Source organism: Sander lucioperca, chromosome 5 (genome assembly GCF_008315115.2).
Source record: "Sander lucioperca isolate FBNREF2018 chromosome 5, SLUC_FBN_1.2, whole genome shotgun sequence".
NCBI classification, from domain to species: domain Eukaryota; kingdom Metazoa; phylum Chordata; class Actinopteri; order Perciformes; family Percidae; genus Sander; species Sander lucioperca.
In genome coordinates this window covers 41,860,270-41,885,798 of record NC_050177.1, presented here as the reverse complement: position 1 = coordinate 41,885,798, position 25,529 = coordinate 41,860,270, and the positions used below count along the sequence as shown (strand labels likewise).

Genomic DNA, 25,529 nt, shown 5'->3' with positions numbered 1-25,529 from the left:
TGAGAAAAGGGCACAATGTCTCTGGCTCACTCAGCAAACAGCCAACAATCACAGTTACAGTATCTAGATTTTGGGTAACTTGACAGGCCATCTCATTACACTGCTCATTAGTGTCTCTGAACAGTAGGCCATGAGCTGATAAGATGAACTGAGTCACTGATCCACTGCCTGCTCGATCCTTGTATTTGCATTGGTGATATTTGCGGGCTGAGAGCAGGCCTGTAATTATCGCAGAGGAAAGAGAACCTCCCTGCGTCCCAAAGGAATTTCATAAACTAACCGAAAACGTCTCATATCCAAATGGCATCAACCTCAGCAACGATAGAGTTCACTCTATTAATGTGTGAAACTTTCGGTCTTCAATCCACAGGGTTTTGTGAATATAGGTTTTGGACTTTGTTATTGTTATTTGCAAACTGAACTCACTTTCTTAATTGTAAATCTAACTATGTTATGACAATCATCTCACAGGTAAAGTGACTGGACAACAGGCATGTTTTCATGACGTGGTACTACTGGTCTAACCTTAAAAGACTTAAAGCTTCAGGGCGTAACTTGAACGTCCATTACATTCAAGCCATTGCCAAATGAGTTGCTACAATGCTAATTAAGACTATCAGCTCCACACAACTCTCTCTGTATTTCTCAGTATGGCTGTGTTCAGAAGATTGTGTCGTCAGGCAACTATCGCACGCAGAAACTCGAGTAAAGATAATTACCTCTTCTGAAGAGTCCATCGTGTCTTTTTTAATTCTCCCTGTCCTCCTTGGTTTCAACCAACTGTGTGGAGAGGGGAGGGGGGGGGCGCGATCACCCAAGGCTTGTATCATGTGGATGCGCCGTCTGTTATTTGTCATTACTTAGAATTCCTCATAACTACGCACTATCTTGAAAATCAGTCTACATTTTTACTATTGAATACTTTATCTTGTACAAAAATGAAGCTCGTTCTCTAATGACAAACACGAGGGCTGTGTTCTGTTACCATGGTAACAGCCAGGTGCTTCAGCTGAGGCGGTGTGCATTGACAGTGCTGCTGTGTCACTGTGCGGAGAGAAAGGAGACTGCTGACGGTGTGGTTTTCAGGGAGCAGCAGTCAGCACTGAGAGAGGACAAACACGCAGTGGCATCTGACACTGCTACTGCACCACACACCTCACACAGTTATTACTTCCTGAAAGGGCTGCAGGGAAAGGAGGTAACTCGGTTTATGGGAAATGTGGTCTTGCTTTCAGTACAGACATTAGCATTAACAGTACTTCCAGGGGGCTTCTAATCATTAGGGATCAAACAGAAGTTTTCTCGGATTCCAATACTATAACTCATGGTATCTGCCAATACTGAGCGTTTTCACAAACTCAAAACTCTTTGGAATCATTTTTATGTGTGGCAACATGGGCCCAGGCATTGCTGTGTCACTAGAAAGGCAGATAGCGGCCCTTCGTGTCTAAATGGATGGAATTAATAGCGGAAATACTGAGTTTTCTGATGACGTTTGGTGCAGCTGTAGCTCAGTCCGTAGGGACTTGGCTTGGGAACCAAAGGAATGTTATTTCCCTTGAAACTACTTACTTAAAAGTATGTCTTTTTCTTGACAAAAATGCATTTAATTGGTCAGGTATGGCCACTAAACACTAAATCCATTTATTAAGACAGATGATGCATTAGCGTTCATACTGATTGCTGCATCCAAATCATCCAATCGATCTTTAGCCACATTAGCCTTATTAGCTTATGGCTACCACAGCAAAATATCACATGCATTTTAACTTAAAGGGAAAGGCTGGTGCTGTTCTAATTCTTATCGTCAAAAAAATACCACGAAAGACCCAAACCAACAATGTGTCCATCTCTTTCTGGTTTTCTGTGTCTGTGGCTCTCAGCCCCAAGCCTGTTGGTACCTACTGAAAAGATACATCTTTAACAACAGATCACACATTTATAGTTCCACTTTTTCAAAGGTTTGACAGGGGTTTGTTGTGTTTTGCTATAACCAGTAGATAGGGATGTAGTACTGAGAGCTGCGTCAGTCCGACAGACGACATTTTCAGTTGACAGAAGCTGGAGTTAACCATTTTTCACCACGAATAAAAATGTGGCGATTTAAGAGTTGTTTTTTCTGTAAGGTTCACTTACAACAACAATCTCATCCATGCATGTTGCAATATTTCTCATGGTATTTTATGTAGTAGAATCTCTAAACATATCAGGTAATGAATCAGAGATCTGGAGCAAAGTAATATATGGGGGGTTGAGTGTAAATAAACTACAGTGTGTGTGTGATCACGGTAATGAAGGAACATGTCACCCAGAGCAACAGTGGGGCTCACCGATGTGTTTTTAACAACAATAGTGCTCTATGGCACAGAGGAAGAAGATACGCACACAATACTTACTTGATACATTCAGCACATGGGCGCTGTGTATCATAAGAAAAAAAAGACTCTTTACTTTACCCTTTACACTGAGTTTAGTGAAACTTTCCTCATTATCGCTTCCTCTCTCCTCACTCTGAAACCAAGCACCTCATTGTAATTTCTCAGAGAACAGCTGCTGAACTTTCCAGACCGCCCTTCTTTACTAAGACAAGTCTTTCCTTCAGTAGAGTTCTGTATTATTCATGGGTCCTGCAGCATCTCTGTAAATAATTCAGTTTGCAGACAAAAGAGCAGCGGTGACACCCCACACCACAACAGCAGAGAGAAAGTTACCTTACCACAAAGCCCCCCAGGAAGGTCACAGTGAGATGGACAAATTCCACATTCAAACCAGCCTACATAATAAACTTGTCTAGAAACACACTAGAAACATACATCTACATGTCCCAGAGTAGATATAGCAGCATGTCCTCTGAGCCCTGACCAGGCCTCAGCCCTCACCACAAGGTCTGTTTAAGGGAAAGCCTCGACTTGTAGAAGAGAGAAGAGAACGGTTTTTCGAGAATATGTGTCCAAGTCCAGACATGTTGTACCTAAGTATTACTTGTGACACTGCTGAAGATATTATAACTCAGACTGACATCTCGCACGTGCTCAAGGCACATACTTTATATGAGAGGAGGGTTCTCCCTACAACTATAAGGTTTAGGTGCAGCAGCCAAGCCGTTTTGGACACCACCTAAGCCGAAAGAATGTAAAACCACTGTCGACATCAAAACGAACTAAATTACCTTTCTTAGATGTAACCTAGACTTCTTTAGCAAGTTTTGTCTTTAAGCTTTTTGAGTGTAATGTATGTATTATTTGCCTTAGTTTTTACAATGTTTTAGACACAGATATGGGAACAATAATGGTCCAAAATGATGTGAAATTGCCTATGTTTTTTATTGAAAAACATCACATTTTCTAAACCACCCGACAAATATGTGCACCTAATGCACAAACCTAGGGAAAACAGTGGAGAGTAAAGCTCAGACTAGTGTGTGAACAAAGTGCAGAGAGATGTTGGTGATGTTGGCAGCTAGTAACTGCTATAAGGAGTGAAGTACTTTAAGTAGAAAGTGGAATGATGACAGTCGGCTGATAGAGGAACTGATATGGGCATGTTGCCATGTAAACCTCACTACAGTATGTTCTGAGGTGCTTAAAAGCCAGGATTCATTTGTGTTGCACTTATTGTATTTCCCTGTGCAGTATGTTGACCCTTTAACTGCATACTGTTGTTTAATGTTGCACATTAGTTTAAAATGCATCCAAAAAACAAATTTTAAAAAGTTGATATGGCTTTAGAGGGCAAATGTCAGGATTTGTTTTAATGGTCTGCCACTAACCTATAGCCTATTTCATATGTGTTTCACCTCTCTGTATTGAAATGTATGGCCCCTAAACAGGCAGAAGTGCTGACTTTCTCTGTCACATTGGGTTTACTGTGCATAGATTTAAATCTCCCCAAATGCCATAAACTCGCTCTCTCTACTTTAAGCAGCCAGAGTCAGGAACGAGCGAGGATTACCCAAAGACATTGCCACGGTTTAGCAGTCTGTTATTGGCTATTGATCGTTTGAGAGCGCACTAGGCGGCTCCCTACGTATTAAAACCAAGTTCCTTGAGAGCCTTAGAGACAGCGCAGAGCATGGCGCGTATTGGGGGTGGTCCCGGGGTAGAGACGCGAGGAGTAAATATCAGATCAAATTCACGGTTTATTAATGAATGTAACGTTAGGCATATGCCTAGATGGTGTTACAAACACATTCACTTGTCTGAAGAGTCCTCTCCTACTGCTCATCAATGGCAGCAAATGCTCTGTTTAGCCCGGTGCATCCTCCTCTTCATTTAACAATACCCCAGCCCTATAGTAGCTGGTTAATCCCTATCTCTGGAAGACCTGAGGATTAGCTCCCAGCGAGACAGCCGGCTCAGCCACAGTGTCAAACCTGGTAGGAGACCCTGATCTGGCTACTTGGTTCCGAGAGGCTATGAGGGAGCAAGCGAGAAGCAAATAAGTAGGAAAGAGGATTAAGAGCCAAACAGTGTTGGTGTTAGTCTTTTTGTTTGGTAAATCAGAAGCATCAGGCACACATAATCTTCTGGCTGATGAGTGACTAAGAGTATCACACACTGGCTCACCAATCATAGAGATTAGCAGACAGGTCACCCACTAATCTAGACCACTAATGAAGAGGCAGCCAGTGATATTACAATTTGTCGTGAATACTAATACTTAACATTCTGGACGAAGTCAGGCTAATAAATTACCATTATCCAACTGATGGTCAAATATGTCAAATAAAGTACGGTATAGTCTTTTTCAGACAGTGAATCTGTAACATTACTGGCTTCATCTACTCTGTCTAGGGATGCAACAATGTAGTCTGGATCAACGTCTAGACATTTCCAGGATAATTGCCTCAAATCCGGAAACAACAACAACAACAACCAGAACCTCCAAGCTACCAAAGCTACACGCTGAAAATGGCAAGTTTTGAAGAAAATTTGGATGGTGCAACAAGGCAGGCCTGCTTGGTTCATGGGGGAATGATTGTAAAGATTTACAAAGAATATCTTTACGGCGTTCACTCTCGGGACCGATTGGTGGATTTGCTGTCGACGAGGTACACATCGCGATACACTGGTAAGAGCAAATGAGGTTTAACCATGTATCCAGCTAATTTAAAATAGCTCACGGTACTGGACTGTGTCAACAGTTAACTTCATGTAATATTGTATGTGGTGGGGTTTTTTGCAGGGTGCAAATGTTCCACCAAAACAAGTTCCTTCCCAAGACTATTTAGCAGAGTCGCTGAGAGCACAGTCGCTGCATCCGGAGTTTAGCGCCGCCCAAGCCGATTGTGATTGGTTTAAAGAAATGCAAACAACCCAGAGTTTTTCTCTCCTATCCCAGAAAGTATGTATGGTGTACTCCACAGCGCTGTGGAGTAAGGTCTAGAGTAAGAACTGGAGTAAGGAATTGAGTTACGCATTTATCAGAGTCAGGAGGAATTGGGATAACTTTGCTGGCCCTTTAACTTTTCATCTAGCGCCTTAAAATTTTTTAAACATCGCGCCTTTTTTTAAACATGGCTTCGTTCAAGTCGCCTTCTGACTTATTTCTAATGCCTTCTTATTGCTTTTTAATCTGTTGTTGGTTTGATTCCATCTCTCCTAACTTCCTGTCTTATTACTTTGACTAAGCCTAAGACAGCCACACAGAGACAGTATTTTCACTGTATTTCATTAGGAACATTATGAAGAGACGTAATTACGCGACGTGAACATCATCGAAAAGCTGCAAACCCCGCAATGAAGCCATGATGAAACCGCAATTTTTGCAAGTTCCCGCAATTTTTGCAAGTTCCCACAATTTTTGCAAGTTCCCGTAATTTCATCACATAAAATTGCATAAATATCCTGCATATTCCATCGCATTTTTTAAGAAAACGTGCCGCATAATCAAGGATTTTTGCCTGCAACAATCACAAAAAAAAATTTCTGGAAGGACTGATTAGAATAAAAGTGCATTCATCAACTCAATCGCACACATAAAATTTGTGTCATTTTTGTTATCAACATTTAGTCTCTGCAGGTAAATTCTTTTACAGCTATTTCTGGCCCTGTGTGTGTGTGCGTGTGTGTGTGTGTGTGTGTGTGTGTGTGTGTGTGCGTGTCTTTTGATCTGTCTTGATGTGTGATATTTTCGAGACACTTATTTTTAGGACCACTCTGAGGTTCAGCAGCCACTGTTCTGTCTAGCGCTAATTACATCCTCACTTGGCACATTGTCTCTGCACTGATGTAATTTAAACAAATCAAGGGTGTGTGTCACTCATCATATTGCTTTCAACCCGTTCTACAGCATTCCTGTCTCCTGCCTGGTCCGTCCTGACTGCTCCATGAACTATCACATTAAAGCCAGTAAAGCTCGGGGCGCCTGGGAAGCTCACCTGGCTGAGCAAGCGCCCCATGTACAGAGGCTCAGTCCTTGCCGCAGCGGCCGCGGGTTCAAAGCAGACCTGCGGCCCTTTGCTGCATGTCATTCCCCCGCTCTCTCCCCCTTTTCCTGTCTTCAGCTGTCCTATGTAATAAAAGCCTAAAATGCCCCCAAAAAAAGAATCTTAAAAAAAAAACAGTACTGTTCATTTACAATGCAAACATTCTATACAAAAAGACACACTCATCAGTGCAGATGGATTGGATGCCTTGGATTAGTGTGGCACCTAAATCATGGTCGCAGCTCGGCGCCCTGCTACACCCTGCAGTGCCCTGCTATGCCATGAACTACTACAACTACTATTTCTAGTCATAGTTCCATTATCTTTTTAAAGATAATTTTTTTTGGGGCTGTTCTCTTTATTTGAAAGTGGATAGACATGAAAGGGGGAGAGAGATGGAGGATGACACGCAGCAAAGGGCAGTAGGTCGTATTCGAACCCCGCGCCGCTGCAGGACTCAGAGGTCGCCCCATAGTTCCATTATCTTTTTTGTGACTATCATTGCCACTGTTCATCACACCCCCAACTGGCACCGTCAGACACCGGCTACCAAGATCCTGGGTCTGTCCGAGGTTTCTCCCTAAACGGAAGTTTTTCCTCGCCACTGTTCCACTAAATGCTTGCTCCTGGGGGCGTTATTGGAATTGTTGGGTCTGTGTAAATTATAGAGTGTGGTCTAGACCTACTCTATCTGTAAAGTGTCTTGAGATAACTCTTGTTATGATTTGATACTATAAATAAAAGATAATAATAATAAAAGATGTTAGTTGGTGATCAAGGGGCTTTTTGGTTTCAGTCTCCCTGAAGAAGAAGTTCTTACTCTCAGGATGTGGTTAAGTAAATAATGATGGCATTCAAAAAAAGGCAAAAAAGAATAAAAACTGTAATGTTTCACTGTAATCACAACATATAGAGAAACACAATAGAGCCTCACCCGCAGATAAATGCATGTCCTCCTCTTCAGAGAAGTGTTTCTATTTCCAGATACAAATAGAATTAATGAGAACACTGACAGGGTTTCTTAACAAGAATCAGGCTGCACTGATTGCAAGGACGGGTGTGTATGATTGAGCATATTAGCTCTTTCACACACAAACACCCATGCATTCCTGTGTGGTTTGACTCGGTCTTACCAGTCTGCTGGTTACACAAATTCCTGTTTGTTGTCATTCCCAGAAGCCTTAGGTCTGTAAGCCTGTCCATAGACATCACTACACAGAATTAGGGTTGGGTATCGTTTGGATTTTTACGATTCCGATGCCGAACCGGTACTTTTAATGATTCCTAAACCGATTCTTGAAAAACTGAAAAATGACATCAAAGATGTAATATGTTTACTAGCGATCACGTGCAGTGAATGGTTAATATGCTTTTACGTCCGTTTCAGTGAGCCTGGAGGGAAAATATGACATTTTAAAAGTACCCTACATTTACGGTAGCTAGCTAACAGTAGACTACAGAGAAAGTGTGATATTTTTACGTCCGTTTCAGAGCGACAGAAGGAAAATATTTCAGTCGACACATTAAGTAGAACCGAAATGAGGAACCGCAATTTGTATTCTAATCCTGATTCCTACCGGTTGTGTATGTGCCTACCCATGTGCAGTGATTCCTTCTAAGAGAACACAGCAAATTTGACTGGAATATTGGATTGTATGAGTTCGACAATCGACTAGTGCGGACTTGACCCGAAAACAGGAAATAAACAGAGGTGTGTGCACTGGCTGGATTAACACAATTTTATGTCTTTCTGTCACATCTACAGCAGTCAGATTCACTGTGTTCCCTCGGAAGGAATCACTGCACATGGGTAGGCACTTGTAATGACATTTCGAGCATGTTTAGAGGCTTAAAACACGTTTAAAACTTGCCCTGTTTAAGCCTGTTGGGTGCTAACGCTAGCAGGAGGATAACACGGTGTAGGCAGCACCGATTGTTTTCGGTTTTTTTGCTACTGCCTGCACTCACAACAATTTCCAAACAACAGAGCTACATGTTAAAATTGACCGGAATTCTCCTTTAAACATGAGGGCACAGGTTACTCAGACTTCCTTTCCTCTCTCAGACTGGATGCAGAAAATAAAGAGGATCAACAGGATAGAGTTAATCATAAAGACACAGCTAAAGGGCTACAGGAAATGTGTTTGACTGAGAGGCTTACAAATACTGGAAGAATGTCAACTATTCCTAGATGTGCACATGAGAAATGAATTGTGTAAGTCCAATCATAAAAGCCAGGACAATCTTTATTTTGGCAATGCTGCTCGGAAATGTGACATTTCTCGCTTAAAACAATGTGGAGAATTGTTTAATTTCCAGCTGCCACTAATAACAAATCAATTTCAGCTCTACTACCTTGAAATATGCCAAGACGTCAGCTTCTGCTGTTCATATCTAGTCTCAAAGTGAAGCAGCTAAAAAGTAGGAGATTCTATCAAAGAAAAGTACAACATATAGAGAGCAGGGCTCAAAATACCCTGTGCATATGCTCTATTGTTGTCTTTTGTTTTATTAAATCACAAACATTGTAAGGGTGCAATACAACATGAGAAGAATGCCATGAGACCACCAAAACACTGCAGGTTATTTCTTCTAAGAGACAGGATTTTATAACTCTAAAAAACCTATTACACAGATAATAATATTATCCTTTTTGATTGGCTAACACGGAGCGTTGCTGGATGACGTCGCATTGTGTCTTGACAAAAGCCAAGCTAGGTTCAACCTCTCTGTGCTCTGGTCTCATTGAAATGAATAAGGATGCTGGGTTTGTTAACGCAGCACTGATGTCTGAACATGGCCTTAAACAATGAAGACTCTCACCACACTGTATGTGAAAAACAACTGATGAATAATGTAGAAACAGTCACATTATCTCACATTATATACTGTATATGTGGACAAGTTTTAGAATTTTTTTATTTTTTTTATCAAATACATTCACGGACATTAAGTTCCCTCCCGCCTCCATCAGCCCTCAGAACCTCATTCCTCTTCCTCCATAAGAAACTCCCGGGGGAAAGGGTCAGGAAGTGGCCTATTTGTTCCAAAGCAGATTCCACAAATGCCAGAGTGAGACCTAAAGGGAGAGGCCTGCTTCCCGTTGTTTCCAGTCAGCCTGTTAAGACAAGTGAAGACACACTCTCTCTCTCTCTCTCTGCAGATAGTTTGGGGCAGAAGTCTACAACTCCAGCAGATTTACAAGCTAAGTTTAACTATTCCCCCACTGTATTATCCCAATTAACAGGCTTGTTATCAGTGTGGTTGGAAGAATATATCATATAAAGCTAAGCAGGCTTCCTGAGCAATAATTCACACAGTACGTGTTGTTATTATCAATCAATCAATCAATCAATTAATTTCATGGGAAGTTATGCCAGTGGTCCTCAAACTTTTTCACATCAAGAACCCCTAAACTGACACAAATTAGACCAGGGACCCCCATCCATTGGCGATTTTAGGGGGTTGAAAGTAAAAGAAAAGTACTGGTACCAAAAAAGTGAGTCGAGTCGAGCAGGCCCGTACCATACAGTGGAAACACAACATGTGTATCTATGTATCAACAGCTAATGAGGACTCCCACTTGAAAGTATATATCAATAAAGTACTAATTAAACTAATAAAACATTTAATTCTATCCAAATTTTGTAGTTATTTATGACTTGGCAAATTTAAAAGGTCCAGTGTATAACGTTTATACTTGTTCATTTTAGAAATCTGTGTTGCCCATTCACAAACTTTTTCATAAATACGTACCACCACCATCAATTCCAAGTATTCCTATTGGCTTGAATTTTTACATTTGCACTACCATGTACTGGGGTAGACGTGATGTGCCATCTTGAAATACGATAGCCGGTAAAAGACATACAAGGATATTAGGGGCGGTACGGTTCATGAAAAAACATCCGAACCGCTCAGTTCGATTGTCTCGGTTCGGAGCATGCGTGTGTTGCACGGTTCGCCAGTACACTGTTAATGTGCACTAACCACTTACTGCCATAGTGCCCACTTTCGACACCTATGTTAAAACACTTACCGGAAATGATGAGCGGGACGAGCGGGACGACCGCAACACATGGCAGCTGATTGGACGAACGCGTCACGTGGTTCTTGCTGCTCCCGAATTTCAAAACAGACTCTAATGGCGTCTCGTTCTGAATACGATCTCGTGTTTTACGAAAATAGTTCACCGAAAAGTGTTTCCGAAAACATTTTAAGCGAAAAATAGGCCATACAGTTGCTGAATCTGTCTGCTTTTTTGATTGACAAAGGTCAGTTTAAAAGATTTTCGTAAGATTTTGAGAGGCGCCGAGCCGAACGCTCCTCAAGTGGAGTGCGGAGTGCTGCAGGTCACGTCACATGCATAAATGTCAAGTGGGAGAGATGAGGAAGGCTGCCCGGAGTTGGAGGATGCGCCAGCGTCGTATATAGTCTGGTGTGTGGGAACATTTTGGATTTCATGTTACCTATGATGACAGCAGAAATAAAACAATAGATAGAACTGCCACTGTGTGCATGTATTGTGCAACATGCATTCAATATGCTAATTTTAGCTATATATCATATGCTGAAGTATATTTTTCATTTCTTTTGTTTACAGTAAATAAATAAATAATAAACCACAATGGTAATGGCAATTCTTACAATGGTAAGAATTGCTTTCCATTGTTAATATGTAATTAAAAACAGTATACTATACTATACTATACTATAACTATAGAAATTCAGCAATTAATCGCGATTAAGAAAAAATTAATCGTTTGACAGCCCTACTTTACAATCATGTAATTTTGATGAAAATGAAACAAAACCTGAAGACTGCCTTACTTACTCTAAAAAAGCATAATCAAAAGCATGAATGTGTGCCTAGGAACTCAGGTATGACTACTGACTTCTATTTTCATTGTCTTGACTGTTATTACCCCTTTTGATGACAGGTCAGAGACAGAACCACCTAATGGAAAACACAAGTGTATAAAGTGTTGCACTTACATTAGACTGACCCCTGGGCCCTTTCACAGCGAGCAGGCTAACTGAGTTATTTGGATAAAGTTGATGTCGCTACTAATGGTTTAGACACCTTTGAAAGGTCGACAGCGAACAGCTCTTAAAAAAGAAAATGTAAAGACAGGTGCTAGGTGTAAAGAGAATCAGAATCAGAAAGGTGCCACATGCCCAGGGTAGTTCTGCCACCTGCTTTGGCGATCATCACTCTCTGCATAACAAACGATGGCTCAAGCTAGAGCAAGGCGTTTCTGCCACTGATCAGGTGTAGATAGTCTCAGTGATCACAACCTGGGATCCATTTTTAAGATATTCCAAATCTGCAGACTTCAGTAACTGCAGGGTTTCCCCAAGTGACCACCGGGCCTAAGTTGCGCCCCACCAGACCTAAGCCCCTGGGAATTACTTGGTAGTGGGGTGGCTCAGTTGGAAACTTTAACGTAGTCATATTTGACTTGGTTTTTAATCTCCAGTTGGTTTTTAATCTCCAGTTAGCTTTTAGCGCTGACTGAATGTAGGGCCCTATGGAATCTGTTATAGCTTTTTTTAAATTCTCAATTTCGCGATTCCGTCCATGATTCTGTTATCCCAGAAACTATTGGGCTCTACATCAATGCTGTCATTATTCTGTGACTGGTCCGAGCCAGGCCCTTGTCAAAAAAGAAATTTGCCACCGGGCTAAACAACTTTTCTGGGAGAAACACACCCTACCACTAAGCCTGTTTTCATGCATGTGTGTAGTTAAGAAATGACTTCAGTTGATGTAAACCTGGACTATGTGCATCCTAGGATTAGGAATAAATGGCATTACATAGCTGAAGCCATGTAAATAGTGTCGGTGTCTTTCTTTTTCAGTGGGATGTCCTACATTGTACTGCTAAATCCTTATCCTATCACATCTTAAGTCAACAACTTTACTTTACATGTCGCATATTTTCTCCATACTGTGCTCACCTATGCATTAGTCCAGCTTCACTTTACACTGAATAAATCCTAGTAATTCCTAGTATGTCATCTGAATTCTCCATGTAAATCTTACGTGGGACATTTTACATATCCTGAAGCCAGATGATTGAAATCTGAGTCTACAAAGTTCAATAGGGGAGTCCTGATGATTGAGTGGTTTAGGATGCATATGATATGACCGCAACTTTCCCACGTCGATACCAGCCGGGAACCTTTGACGCGTGTCATCAGCCCCTATCTTTCTCCCTGTGTTTGCTGGCTCACCACACCCCTGTTATACTACCAAATAAAGGAGGAAATGCTGTAAAGCAAAATCACTACAAGGTAAAAGTACAAGTGCTTTGAGGCAGCAAACCTTTTCCACCAGATCTGTTTAAACCAGAAGAATGAGTATGAACCACTAACTGCAAGCAAACGTATTCTATCTGTACAGGAAGGCTTTACTTGTCAAGAATCCTAAAAGGAATTTACCACCCATATTCTTGGGGAGAGTATCTATTACATAACTGAACAATGACACACACATTTAAAGAATTCCACTCTTCTGTTATTTACCATCAAATCCCTTTGGAAATGTTAGATGACTAAAGTCTAATTCTAAATGGAAGTCTGAGTAATTTGTTTGAGCACGGGATGCAGAAAAGTTTGAGAGGGTCTGAATAAAAGTGGAAGCGAGTTAAGTCACAATTGCTTCCTGAATGTGTCGAGATAACAATAACTGTGCCAAGGTTAACAGGCACTGTTGAGGGTACACCATGGTGGACAGCATAGAGGGTGAATGAGAAAGAGTCGGTAAGTGGAGTGCGAGAGGAAAATATGGCTGTGCTTTCAAGTGTCTACTACTATTACTAATACTGGATTACTGTTACTGCAAGCACCACAACAGCATTAGATTTAAAATAGAAGTAATATGTCTACATATGAGTCAATAGACCTTTCAACTTGAACTGCTAAAATATTTTAGTCAAAAGACCTACAATTTCAGTTCCCACAAATGACCTTAAAGGTCCCATATTGTAAAAAGTGAGCCTCCATGTCTTATTTGATTATAAAGCAGGTCGAGGTGTTACATAAATACTGTGAAAGTATCAAAACATTCAATCCACACAGAAATGCACAAAGCCTGTATTCAGAAACGGTGCCGTCAGGACTTCTGTACGGTTGTGATGTCATAACTATACTATATGTAGGTAGAAAGTACCACTGTAGTCATTCCCCGGCTGCAATGACGGTGCAGAGACTCAGAGAGCATAGACAGTGAAATAAATGGACACAGTGACGCCATAGACTTCGACGGAGGCCAGTGAAGTCAATTAGAAGCACTTTTCCGGTGATGGCTCAGTGTTACTGCGCAGCCTCAAAGCTCAGAGCTTGATGAGCTTGACGACATAGATGTGACGTGAGCAACGTGTCTGAAAGTTGTAAGTCAGATAAAGAAGACCCAGAAACACTAACCAATCACAGCAGACTGGGCTTGTTTTAGGAGGGGGGCTTAAAGAGACAGGCGCTAAAACAAAACATTTCAGACAGAGGGTGTATTCAGACTAACAGAATGAGAAAGAATTATGTGTTTTTTAAACATTAAAGTGCCCATATTATGAAAAAAATCACTTTTTCTGGGATTTGGGGTGTTATTTTGTGTCTCTGGTGCTTCCACACGCATACAAACATTGAAAAAAAAAACATCCATGCTGTTTTGAGTGAGATACGGGTTTCTGAATGTGTCCTGCCTTCAGTCTCCCGGTGAGCTGTTCAAAATATGCACGGCTTTCTACATCACTAGCATGCTAGCGTGTTCTCAATGGCAAAACACTGCTACAACACACACAAATTCACCCTAATCTACAAAATAAATTGTATAGAACTACGTACATGTCCCTGTTCTGCAGGTATTCCACACAAAGTTGGAAGTGCGCCCTCATTTAGAAGAAGTCTCCCAACTAATCCTGCTTTGTACAGGCCGAAGTTGGAGAAACAGCTAGCTAGCTCATGTAATCCTTACCTAGCTACTGTGCATGTGTGTCTGACAACAAAGATGTTACAGAAGTTGCGAGGTCTCACTCTGTAGCTAAAACAGAGACCTGACACAGGGTGAAAAGAGGAGCTGTAGCAATGTGCAATGCAACAAAAATATGGTGTTTTTTGAACATTAAACCATGTAAACCTATTCTGGTACAATCTCAAATTACAATTATGAACCTGAAAATGAGCATAATGTGGCCACTTTAAAGCATGTAAACATGTTCTAGTAGAAAATCCAAAATACGAGTAAATGAACCTGAAAATGAGCATGATATGGGCACTTTAAGAACTCTCGGCAGTTGTTATTCTGGCTCTGTGATCTCTGTTTCTATGAGTCTGCATTAAAGATTGATTACATATTAAATTGATTAAATACTATATACTGAATATAAATTAAATATTAAAATGATTTAACCTGCTTCTAGACAGAGTCAATGCCAAGGTACCCGCAGATAAGAAGCTGCTGGCAAACACGGGGAACAGGAGCAGGAATGAGGCAGAAAGCAGCAGCTAAGATGCGAGTGAAGCACCTGCATCCTACACAGTAAAGCCTGCTGTTCTGAATCCTCAAAGAGAGCCCCTAGGAAAGGAGAGAGAGCAAATAGCAGAGGCAGTAGACAGAAGTGAAGTTCAAGGAGACTGGCTGTGGCCTCTGTCTGCATTTACAGCAGTTGAATGCTGCCCAGCAGGTTTGACTGGACCAGACCTCTGCTCAGGGAATGCTCAGCACTTATGCTCAGCATTTCTGGCAGCATAAAGCCACCTACACATGATCCGCGGTAAAACTGCTCTGCACTGGCCGTTCCAATGTTTTCCTTTGGGGAGAGCGGTGCCGCCCAACTACGCGCTGCGCTACCCTTGGCGCTGCGCTACCCTTGGCACTGCGCTACCCTTGGTGCCGCGCACCGCTCGGAATTGCCGCTGAGCTCAAAGTTCAAATTATTTCAACTTTGACATAGCTGCCACTGACCTTCCAAGGCGCAACCAATTCCAGAACGTTATACAACAATATAGGTTGTATCTTTATTATGTTTTTTTTATTAATCAATTATTTCATTTTAAATAATAATTTATATCATTGTTATATTTTTGTACAAGGACACCAGTCATTCATTTCAAAAAAGCAGCGGGCCTACTTCATTTCTCTCATCTTTACTTTGAAGGTCTCCTGTCACTTAATGCTGAAAATTATCCATGGACATGGTTTTGAAAATAGCTGATAAAAATGAGTTCTCCCATCTAGCGCCACTTGAGCCAGTAAATGTCTTATTTGTTGGTTCAGGGTGAAAATGTCTCCTCCTTTCCTAAGACATCCCAGTGCTTTTTTTAGAACATCCTGCTCATACTGGTCATAGCTCAAAGAATAGGTGCATCCTGTCTGTCTGCCTCCAAACCTGGATTCCTTATCACTGTGTTCATGTTTGTGTGGAACACTCCTGGCACCAGCTTTAGGTTGTAGACTGACACAATGTGCCCAAGTGCTGCAGTTTACAGCCAGCATGCTGCTTTGCCAAACCCAATCCTTCTTATCATATAGGAATAGTCCAGTTTGTTACAATGAGGCTATTATTTACATCGCTTTCTATTAGTTATGATAACACTGTCCTCACAAAAGTAATTGCTTTTCTTTTCTGGGGCGCCCTGGTTGAGTGTGCGTGTGCCCTATGTACAAAGGCTCAGTTAGGGATGTGACGATTACCGGTGTAACGGTAAACCACGATAAAAATGTTGACAATAACAATTACAGTTTTCATTTAAAATATCATTATTGTCACGGTGGATTAACCACGGTGTGGAAACCGTGTGTTTAATCCTTCCCAGCTTCATCCGAGTCTCCTGAAGTTGTGCGTACAGTTTTACATTTTAATTTTGATGATGAAGAAAACAAATATATACTTAGTGGTGTTTCTATGATTTGTTTACATGTTGTTCTTTATGTCTTAGCTTGAATGTTTGGATTTGTATAATTTAAACCTGCCCTACTGGAAATGTTCCTGACAAATAAGCTATTTACATGCTGAACCCTTGTTCCTTTGATGTTAAAAGTTGCAAGAAAATACTATGCCTATTAACAGGGTACAAAATAAGCGCCAATATATGCTGGTAAAATATGCATGTGGCTGGTAGATTTCATCCAGCCAAAAAACAATGGTAATCTAATGAGGCTGGTAAAATTTGAACATTCACTAGCCATTTGGCAGGTGGACAAAAAGGTTTTTGCACTCTGTCTAATAGATCATGGCAAACAAATGCTAGCTGCAGGCTTTGTTATTATTGCTGAAAAGAATCATATCTATCATATCTAATATCCGTACGGAACTCGGTAAAGTATCATAATAGGTGCTTTCCGACCGGATAGTACTTGTACTTTTTAGAGGAAAAGTACACTTCTAAGCAGTTCTAAGAACTACTCTCCCCCAAAATCTTTTTTTCCGTTTGCATTCCCATTGGCCAAGTGGCCATAGGGACTGGTAGGAAGGGTAAGGGAGTGACGCAAGCACGAAAACGGTCTTTATAGCATCGTCACTAGACCTTAGCGCCACATACAACAACAACAACAACAAATGATGCTAATACTTGTGTACTTTTCCTATATTAAATGCACGTCCATTCTCGTAGTAATTCACGTAATGTTTTGCTCAACACAGACGGGGCTTTATTATACTCGGAACAGACCCCGCCTCTGCCTGCTGCGCTGTGGACGTGTGTGTGTGTGTGTGTGTGTGTGTGTGTGTGTGTGTGTGAGTGTGTGTGTGTGTGTGTGAGACGGCCGGCGAGCCGCAGGACACGCTTGTGGAGTTTAACTCCGAAAAGACAGTTAACCACAGGTTCCCGTTAATCTTATGATGGACATGTGTTGTGATATTTAAGCAAACGAACCGTCAACGGCGAAATAAAAGCCTCTTATTTACGAGAGCGGTCTGAGAGACCTCCAGCTCACAGCGAGGTGTCTGAGCATGACTGGCCGACGAGCTAGAAGCCGGGGCAGGCGCTTGCTGGCTGTCGCCTCACTTGATGGAGCTTCTGAACTCCAAAAACTTTGAAGCAAATTGTCAATTCGGCATCAATTTTCGCAAGACTGCCTATATTTGAAATCTAAACAGTTAATTTCTCGCCTAAAACATTGTCAGAAGTGAATTTAATGATGAATAAGATGGTGAAAATTGTTAAAAATGTCCCGTTGTTGCTCTGTCTGCAAGTTCCGAGTTGGCAGTGGGCGTGACTTATAAGTTCGACCAATCAAGTACACCTAGGAAAAGGGAAAAGGGAAAAGACCCTGCTCTGAAGAAGGAGCTAAAAATAAAAGTACGCTACTGGGCCAGAGGAACTTAAAAATCCCCAAATTTTTCCTGTCGGAACACGACGAAAAAAAGTGTTCTCTGCAAAAATCCCTCCAGTCGGAAAGCCCCTAATGGCACTTATATTGAAACATTTCAAACCATGTGTGCTAATCTGACGGCCACATTGATGAATCATGCATAAGATTAAGGAGCTGATGGGATGACAGTGAACATTACATTATTGGTACGATTTCATGTAACAAATAAACAATCGATTGACAGATTGATACACAGCTCTATTCGTTAACGCTTTATCAGGAATACAAAGCAGGCAGCTGCTGTTGGCGTTGGGAATTATGCGAGCTGGCAGATGCAGTCGGGAATGAATAATGGCCTTTCTGTTGGCTCTCCTTTATCTAAACCAGTAGTCGAGCTGCTGAAATCTGTTAAAGTGGACAAAGAGACACAGACAGGCCTGCTGTTTAACACACACACAAATCAGCTGCAGAGATAGGCGCATGAAGTTAAATGGAGGGGAAGTGTGTGTGTGTGTGTGTGTGTGTGTGTGTGTGTTGTTTGACCCAACACTACCTATACACTTAAACAAAGCTCCCCCCTCCACTGTGCACTTCCTGTTTAGACCAGGGAAATGGAAGTCATTATAGCAGCTCTGCACAATAACACGTTAGTCTCTTATCTGAGAGACAAACAGCCAGAGTGAAGAAAGAGCTTCTACACTCCTGTAAGGAGAAGAACAACATGGGCTACAGCTAGCCACTCCCTGCTTCCCAGAGCAGATTAATTCAATTGTGATGAATGAGGGAGGGGAGCGGTGGAGTCGCTTTCAGTCGGATAGTGTCACAAGGACCCTTGAACCAAAGCCAATAGAGGCAAACAAACAAAGCCCTCTGATGCTGCCAGGCAGCAGGCCCTACAGGAGGACACTCAGCTACTGTTACTGCAAGGATGGTGCACACTCTACAAATGTATTGGCTTTAAGACTTTCAATACCTTCAAAAAAGGAAAAAACTAGGTTCCTCTATACTTCATTAATCAATGGATCAAACAGAACATTGTTTCCACATTTTCCATTTTCCAGAGACCAGTGAGAAACTACTTGTTTAGTCCAGCCAACAGTCCAAAACCCAAAGACAGTAGTGTACAATAATATAAAGCAGCATAAACACTCACATTAATTTTCAATAATCAACTAGGCTGATCATTTCTGCACTTGTCTATATGGTTTCTTAACTATTAGGACGTTTTTAGTGCACATTAGATGGGATTATGATAACTGCTGAAAAGGAAATAGTACCTGTAGCAGCAACCAAGGCTGCAGCAGATGACCGAACATACAAGCCATACTGAGTAAGGATTTTATGTAATAAATATGAGTGTGAACTCATAAAACCAGACTATTCTCTCAATTCAGTCTTGAAGCTTTCTTTCCCAACCAATATAAAAGGCACAAATAGTAAGCAGGACATCCTGGACATTACTGACAACAGCTTGTCAATAAAGCAGAACCCAAACACTGCACTAGGGGTGCACCGATCCGATATTAAGATCGGATATCGTTCCCAATATTGACAAAATAGCTGGATCGGGGATCGGAAAAATGAACAGATCCACGGGCCGATCCAGTTTTGTTCGTTTTTTTCCCCTCTGTCACACGTGTGTCGCATGCTGGAAGAGTTGAGCGTACAAATAAATAAGAATTCAATACATTCCATCTATGTTATTTTGTCTTAGTTAGGAAAGTAATGTTTAGTTAGGGAAGTCTGGTGCCTTTAGTCTCTTCCACATGGTGGAAGGAAGGTATAAAGTGGAAGGTATAGAGTGTATTATTAATTCAACAACGGTATCGGATCGGTATTGGGTATCGACAGATACACAAAGCCCAGGCATCGGTATTGGTATCGGGCCTGAAAAAGTCAGATCGGTGCATCCCTACACTGCACCCCTGACATGCTGGGACATTGTTGTTTCTGTTGCTGAGTACTGGCTTTGATCCCCGGTCCGGGCAGGGCCTTTCTTTGAAGTTTGCATGTTCTCCTCGTGTTGGTGTGGGTTTCCTCCACCATAAAGACATGCTAGGCAACTCCTGCCGTTGCCCTTGACGAAGGTACTGGCATTACAACTGGAGTTGGTCCCCAGGCGCCAGACTATGACTGCCTACTGCTCCCAACTAGTTAGGATGGGTTAAATGCAGAGGATACATTCCTCGTTTGTGTAAATGTACTTGGAAAAATAAATATTAATATTATATAATTAAACCTGCCTGTCAAAAAAGGTTTCTGAAACAATTGTGAGAAAACGTTGAACATTGTTAGATCGGAAGACAGTCAACCAAGATATCAACACAAGAGTGCCACTCATGGCAAAGAGAGCGGAACAGTGAGCTTTATCGGTTTGTACTTAGAAAGTGGACAGGCTGCTTACATGTCTGGCCTCCCTGCGCAGCCCCTCGGTGTTCCTCAGCCAGCAGCGGCTCAGCTCGCTCAGCTCCAGGATGGGCTGCACCTTCAGCCTCACCGTGTCTCCCGACTGGCGGATCATCTCCACTATCTCGTCCCGGCTCTTGTTCTCCACATTCCATCCATTTATCTCCACCAGCCTGTCGCCCGGCACCAGCCCCAGCGCCAGGTCCTTGGTGCCGGCGCCGGGCTCAGCGAAGTGGACCACGCGCCGGTACACTCCTCCGTCGGGACTGCGGTCCAGCATGGTGGTGCGACGCAAAGAAAACCCAAAGTCGCCGGTGTTGCGGCGTTGCAGCTCCAACTCGCGGATCTCGGGCACGCTCGGCGCGACCACGGGCGGCAGCTGCAGCTGTGCAGGGAAGGTCTTGTCGACCACTTCGGGGATGCAGACTTTCTTGGCGTCCAATGCCGCTTCAGGCTGCTGCCTCAGGCTGTGCTTGCGGAGCATGCTGAACACTTTACTCTCCACCTGCGGGGACGGGGCAGCAGAGTTCTGGCCGGAGGGGGTGGAGCCCTCTGAAGGGCTCTCCTCCTTACTCCTCTGGGAAAAGGAGAAGCGTTTCATCATCTGACCCACCTGCGAGGAGTTGGTCTTGGCAAGTGTACCGAAGTGAGCCACGCGATCCCGTACTGAGCTGCGGTGTCCGTCCTGTCCTCCCCCGCCATCACCCTTCAGGTCGTCAGTGGAGCTGGCAGCGCTCAGCTGCTCGTCCAGGACCATGCTGCTACGGTTGCTCAAGCCGTCCGACTCGATGTCCGTGAGGGTGAGCTCGCTGCTGCTGGCCACTTTGATGGGGATGGGGTTGGAGATCTCCAGTTTGTTCTTGGACTCGCGCTTGGCCTCCCTCTTCAGGTTGAAGAAGCCTCGCCGCATGCTCATCTCTTCCAGGCTGCGCAGCTCTGCCGGAGACATCCTCTCCTTCTTATCTTTCTTCTCCTTCCTACTCCCGTCCCTCTCCTTATCCTTTTTCATCAGGTTAAACATGGTGACACACTAGACGCTGCGTTTCCGTCCACCGTGGCTCTATTTTCCCTTCAGAGCAGGAGGTCCAGTTCGCAGGGGCCTTTGTTGTGACCGACAGGGACGAATCCCCTGGGGAAAGAGACAGGAAGAGCAAACTGTGTCAGACTTACTAAATACTTCATATGAATGTGTTAAATAGTAACGTCGATTTTCACGTGAAGCTGGACAGCTCAGAAAAAAACTAAATCTATAATATTAAAGTCTATATTAAACTACTTTCAAATAGAAATCAAATACCTCCATGTTACTGATGTGATAACATTGTGGGATGGCAGTGACTTTTGGCATTTTCAAAAGATTATTTTAATCAGTAACAATAATACATGATGATGATTCACTGACCACTCAACTGAAATAGGTAAGTCTAGAATGATTTATTTGTTGAAGTCATTTATCAAGATAATGATGAGCAATATGGATTAAATCCTCTATCGTTGTTCCACTTCTTATAAATATCGCAATATGAACATGTTAATATTCATGAGAATATGGATAAAATTACCAGACAAGAAAGTCGGTTTTTGGCTAATCTAGTGAATTAAATATCTTATAGATAACTAGTACTTCTTCACATTTATGCAAAAATGTGGCCTAATGTACCCAGAGGGAACAACAAAATAGCCTAGCTACCGTTGTATAAAAACTACGGCATTATCCATAAGGGTCAACAAACGAATAGGGGTGTAAATCACACGTTTTATCACAATCCTATATTACATAGATTTTTTTGGACAGCAATACGATATTTGCTGATATCTTAAAGTCTGTCACGATACAATTTCGATTCGATTCATTTCAGGGGCCTGCAATCGGTGTGAGACGATATCAAAAACCCATTTAACACAGTTACATTAATAGCAACTCACAAAAAGCAACTAAAAAATGATTTGACAATTCTATTACTGAGCTCTTCCAGACATTTAAATTAAGAACAAACTATTCATAGCGTAAATATGAAGTGGGAATCTAATATAAAAGGGGCATACAGACGAAATGTATCGATAGATAGATAGATAGATAGATAGATAGATAGATAGCACTTCATTGTCCGTAGACACGGAAATTTGTCTTGCGATACAAGCTCCAACGATTACAACACAATAACAACCTCAAGACAAAAAGCTAAAAACATGTAGGCATCGATAATGTTGGAGCGCGGATCATTGAATCGATGTATCGATCCAGATCGATGTATCGTTACACCCCTACAAATTAAGCCTATATTGTCCCATAGTACCATTATATCGATCCCATCCCTATATCAAGCAAACAATGGAAAACAGTCTTTGGTTCCACCTTCTCAAATGTAAGGGTTATTATGCTCTTCTCTTTTTGATATAATTGTAAACAGTATGTTTTGCTTTTGGATGTTTTTTTTTAGCCAAAAGAAACTACTTAAAATACCTCACCATGGTTTCTTTTTCAAAATGTTCTATATTCAAAAGTATAATTGATATCTTACTCAGAAAGGAAATTAGTCGAAATGAAATGTTATGATATCAGTATTATAACAATGTATTGCCCAGTTCTACTTTTACATTTTTTTAAATGGGCAATAACTACTGGCATAAGTGGCAAGCGTATTAGGGTATAAAATATCCAACTTACCACGAGCCTCTGGCTATTGTATATTTTGTACACTTTTATATTTTGCAAGACAATAAAACAGCATCAGAAGTCTCACAGCATGTTGTAACTGTCAACATGTGTAGATGGCCCTGTAAAACCCAGACCTCCATCACTGAAGACCTCCAACACTCTTACTCTTACATTACAGAGGCCCATTGGAGGAGCTTGGCAGGACCAAAACACATTCCTGGCCTTATTTTTAACTGGGTCTCTCCAAACCCTCAAAAATCAGGAACTCTTCCTGCCACAAACTGACACAAGCAGACAGGCAGATATTAAGCGTCAGCCTGCTTCTCATTAGCTGCTGAGTGACACTCTCCACAGGGCAGCACAGGCTGGAGTCCCATACAAACAACCTCCTCCTACTTTAATTATGGCACAGGTAATATTGGCCATGGAGCTCTCTGCACTCCAAGCTAGAAGGTGTCACAGTTCAGCCCAGCAAACACAACACACCGATGATAATAACATAGTAAAAGCACAGTACTCTGGTAGCTAAAATAATATAACTCACTGCCTAAAAATCAAGTTGACATTTTACAAGAAAATATAACTTTAGTGCTGCCAAGCGGATTATCTACAAACCAGTTTGCTAGAACACCAAAAAGTTTCCTAAAAGGTCTTCTTCGGCCATTAACTCATTAACTCATCTTTAAAAAATAATAACCAGGTCCACCGTGAATGGACAGCTTTTTTATCAACATTAGCTTCACGTTCAGTCTATAATAACCAGGGCTAGGGAACAGTAATTCACGCTCTCTGCTGTTTATCTACTTGGCTGCTGATGTTAAAACGATGCGAACACCTGGCACGCTAACTAAAGTAGCTACACAAAGCAACATTTATTAGCCCCACTACGCTTTCAATGTGAAGTCAGGGGACAATAAGCATGACAGCGCTAAAATAGGTGTAGCTTTTGGGCTACATTAGCTAGCTGAGCTACCGTTTCGTAGGTGGGGGTAACGTTACCTAATAACAAATATTTGCGTTTTTATTCCACCGCAGACAAAAAAGCTCCAAAAACAAAAGCCAACAGTAATTCATTAAGATTTAGTTTAACTCTCCAGTGAGCCATTTACCTAGCTAAATAGCCCAGTTGTCTCAAGCCACAGCCTTAGTTCTTTGCCCTCATTTTTGGTGAAGCAAATCCTGGAACACATTCGGATCCTGTGAAAATGATTCAGTCAGCCGGACTGCCTTGCTTGCCTTCTGTCTCAACACCGCTGTCTTCAAATAAAAAGTGCCCCCTCAGTCTTATATCACATGTTTATTTCAAGAAGAAATACTCACTGTTCTCCAGTAACGTTACAGCAAATAGAGCACCGCTGGTGTTACTGGCTGGGTGCAGCTCGGCTCGTAGGGAACAGAAGCCGCAGACTGGCTTTTAGCTAACGTTACCATAGCTGGCTGCTCCCAGTCCTGCTCTGAAGTCAGTACAACAGCTAAAGGTAGTCAACCAGCGACCCCTGCTGGACATACACTGGAGCCACAGCCTTAGCCATGGTAGTGCTCTATAGTCTATACACAACAGCAGGGGTCTTTTACGTTTTTTAAGCCACGGGCCCCTTAACTGAAAGATAGACGGATCAGGGACCCTATATCGTATAAAATGAAGTTGCATATTAAACTGGCCCTACAATAACGTGTAGGGCGGCCTAAGGCATTTATACATACATACCTTTCTTGCATAGGATAAGCTATTCAAATAGCCTAATAACTGTTGGCATGATTTTATAAATTATGTTTTAATGTTAAACATGTGGCAGTAAATCTTTAGGATGAACTGTACTTGTGGATGGCTACCTTAGTGACTACCTTACCTGTAGGCCAGTAAGCAGTGGGGATTTATATTTGCTAACAATATGTTGGATTCACTTTTTCTGTATTAACCATAATTTGGAAATACAGTCTATGGCAGTCTATGGTAATATTTTTTTCACAAATAGGCCAATTTATCTTTGCTATTAAAGTTTTGCAATCATATTAATGTATATTTTCAGACTTATTTTAATTTTTGAAATAAGAAACTTGCAATATATATATATATATATATATTCCACATAATTTGGCAATCCCCCTGCACTAATTGTAAGGGTATTGTGGATTGTTGCTCTGTCATAGTGAAATATTACTTAATAAACTGGGGTAAATAACACAAATAATACTTTAAAAATTACATTTTAAAATATACTGTATGTAGAACGTATGTCGAATTGATAATGTGTCGATCACTTCATTTTGAAACATTATTTAATGACATTACCGTAAATAAAAAAAAAAAAGAAGTAATACAGACTATTCTCAAACATACAGTTTCCCAAATTTCTCATTCGTATCCCACACAAAAACAGAAAGGAGTTTTCGACCAAAATATCCAAGCCAGTGGTTCCCAAATTGGGGTATAAATATAATAAAAAGGGAATCATTATTTTCTCTATAATTCCATCCATAAGTAAACAATGACAAAATGCATGCCTAGTTTGGTCATGGGTTTCATACTCTTTCTGTAATAAAACATCTAAAAGCAAAAATCCTATCAGATGGGGGACCTTGGGACAAAATCTTGTCAGATGGGGGTCTGTCGCCTAATTAGTTTCAGTTTAGGGGTCCTTGACATAAACAAAAATCTTAGTTACTCGAGATTTTTGGTCTGAGTACAGTAGCCATATGTTCAGAAATAGACTGCAGCTCAA

The 25,529-nt window shown here is 41.6% G+C and overlaps 1 protein-coding gene across 4 annotated transcripts in view; it reads right to left on the bottom strand.

Annotated features, from left to right (window-relative positions):
• LOC116041151 (unconventional myosin-XVIIIa-like) overlaps window positions 1-24,305 on the bottom strand; it is a 175,157-nt gene extending 150,852 nt beyond the window's left edge. For 3 of the 4 annotated variants that reach the window (XM_031287023.2, XM_031287024.2, XM_031287029.2), the window contains exons 1-2: window positions 24,127-24,305; window positions 20,146-21,276 (exon numbers count right to left, since the gene is read on the bottom strand). In XM_031287023.2, coding sequence (XP_031142883.1) covers window positions 20,146-21,168 — 1,023 coding nt within the window. In that variant the 5' untranslated portion in view covers window positions 21,169-21,276; window positions 24,127-24,305. Of the gene's footprint in view, window positions 1-20,145; window positions 21,277-24,126 lie in introns of those variants that run through there. The other variant, XM_031287013.2, reaches the window with a different exon arrangement.
• Between the last annotated feature and the right edge of the window lie 1,224 nt (window positions 24,306-25,529).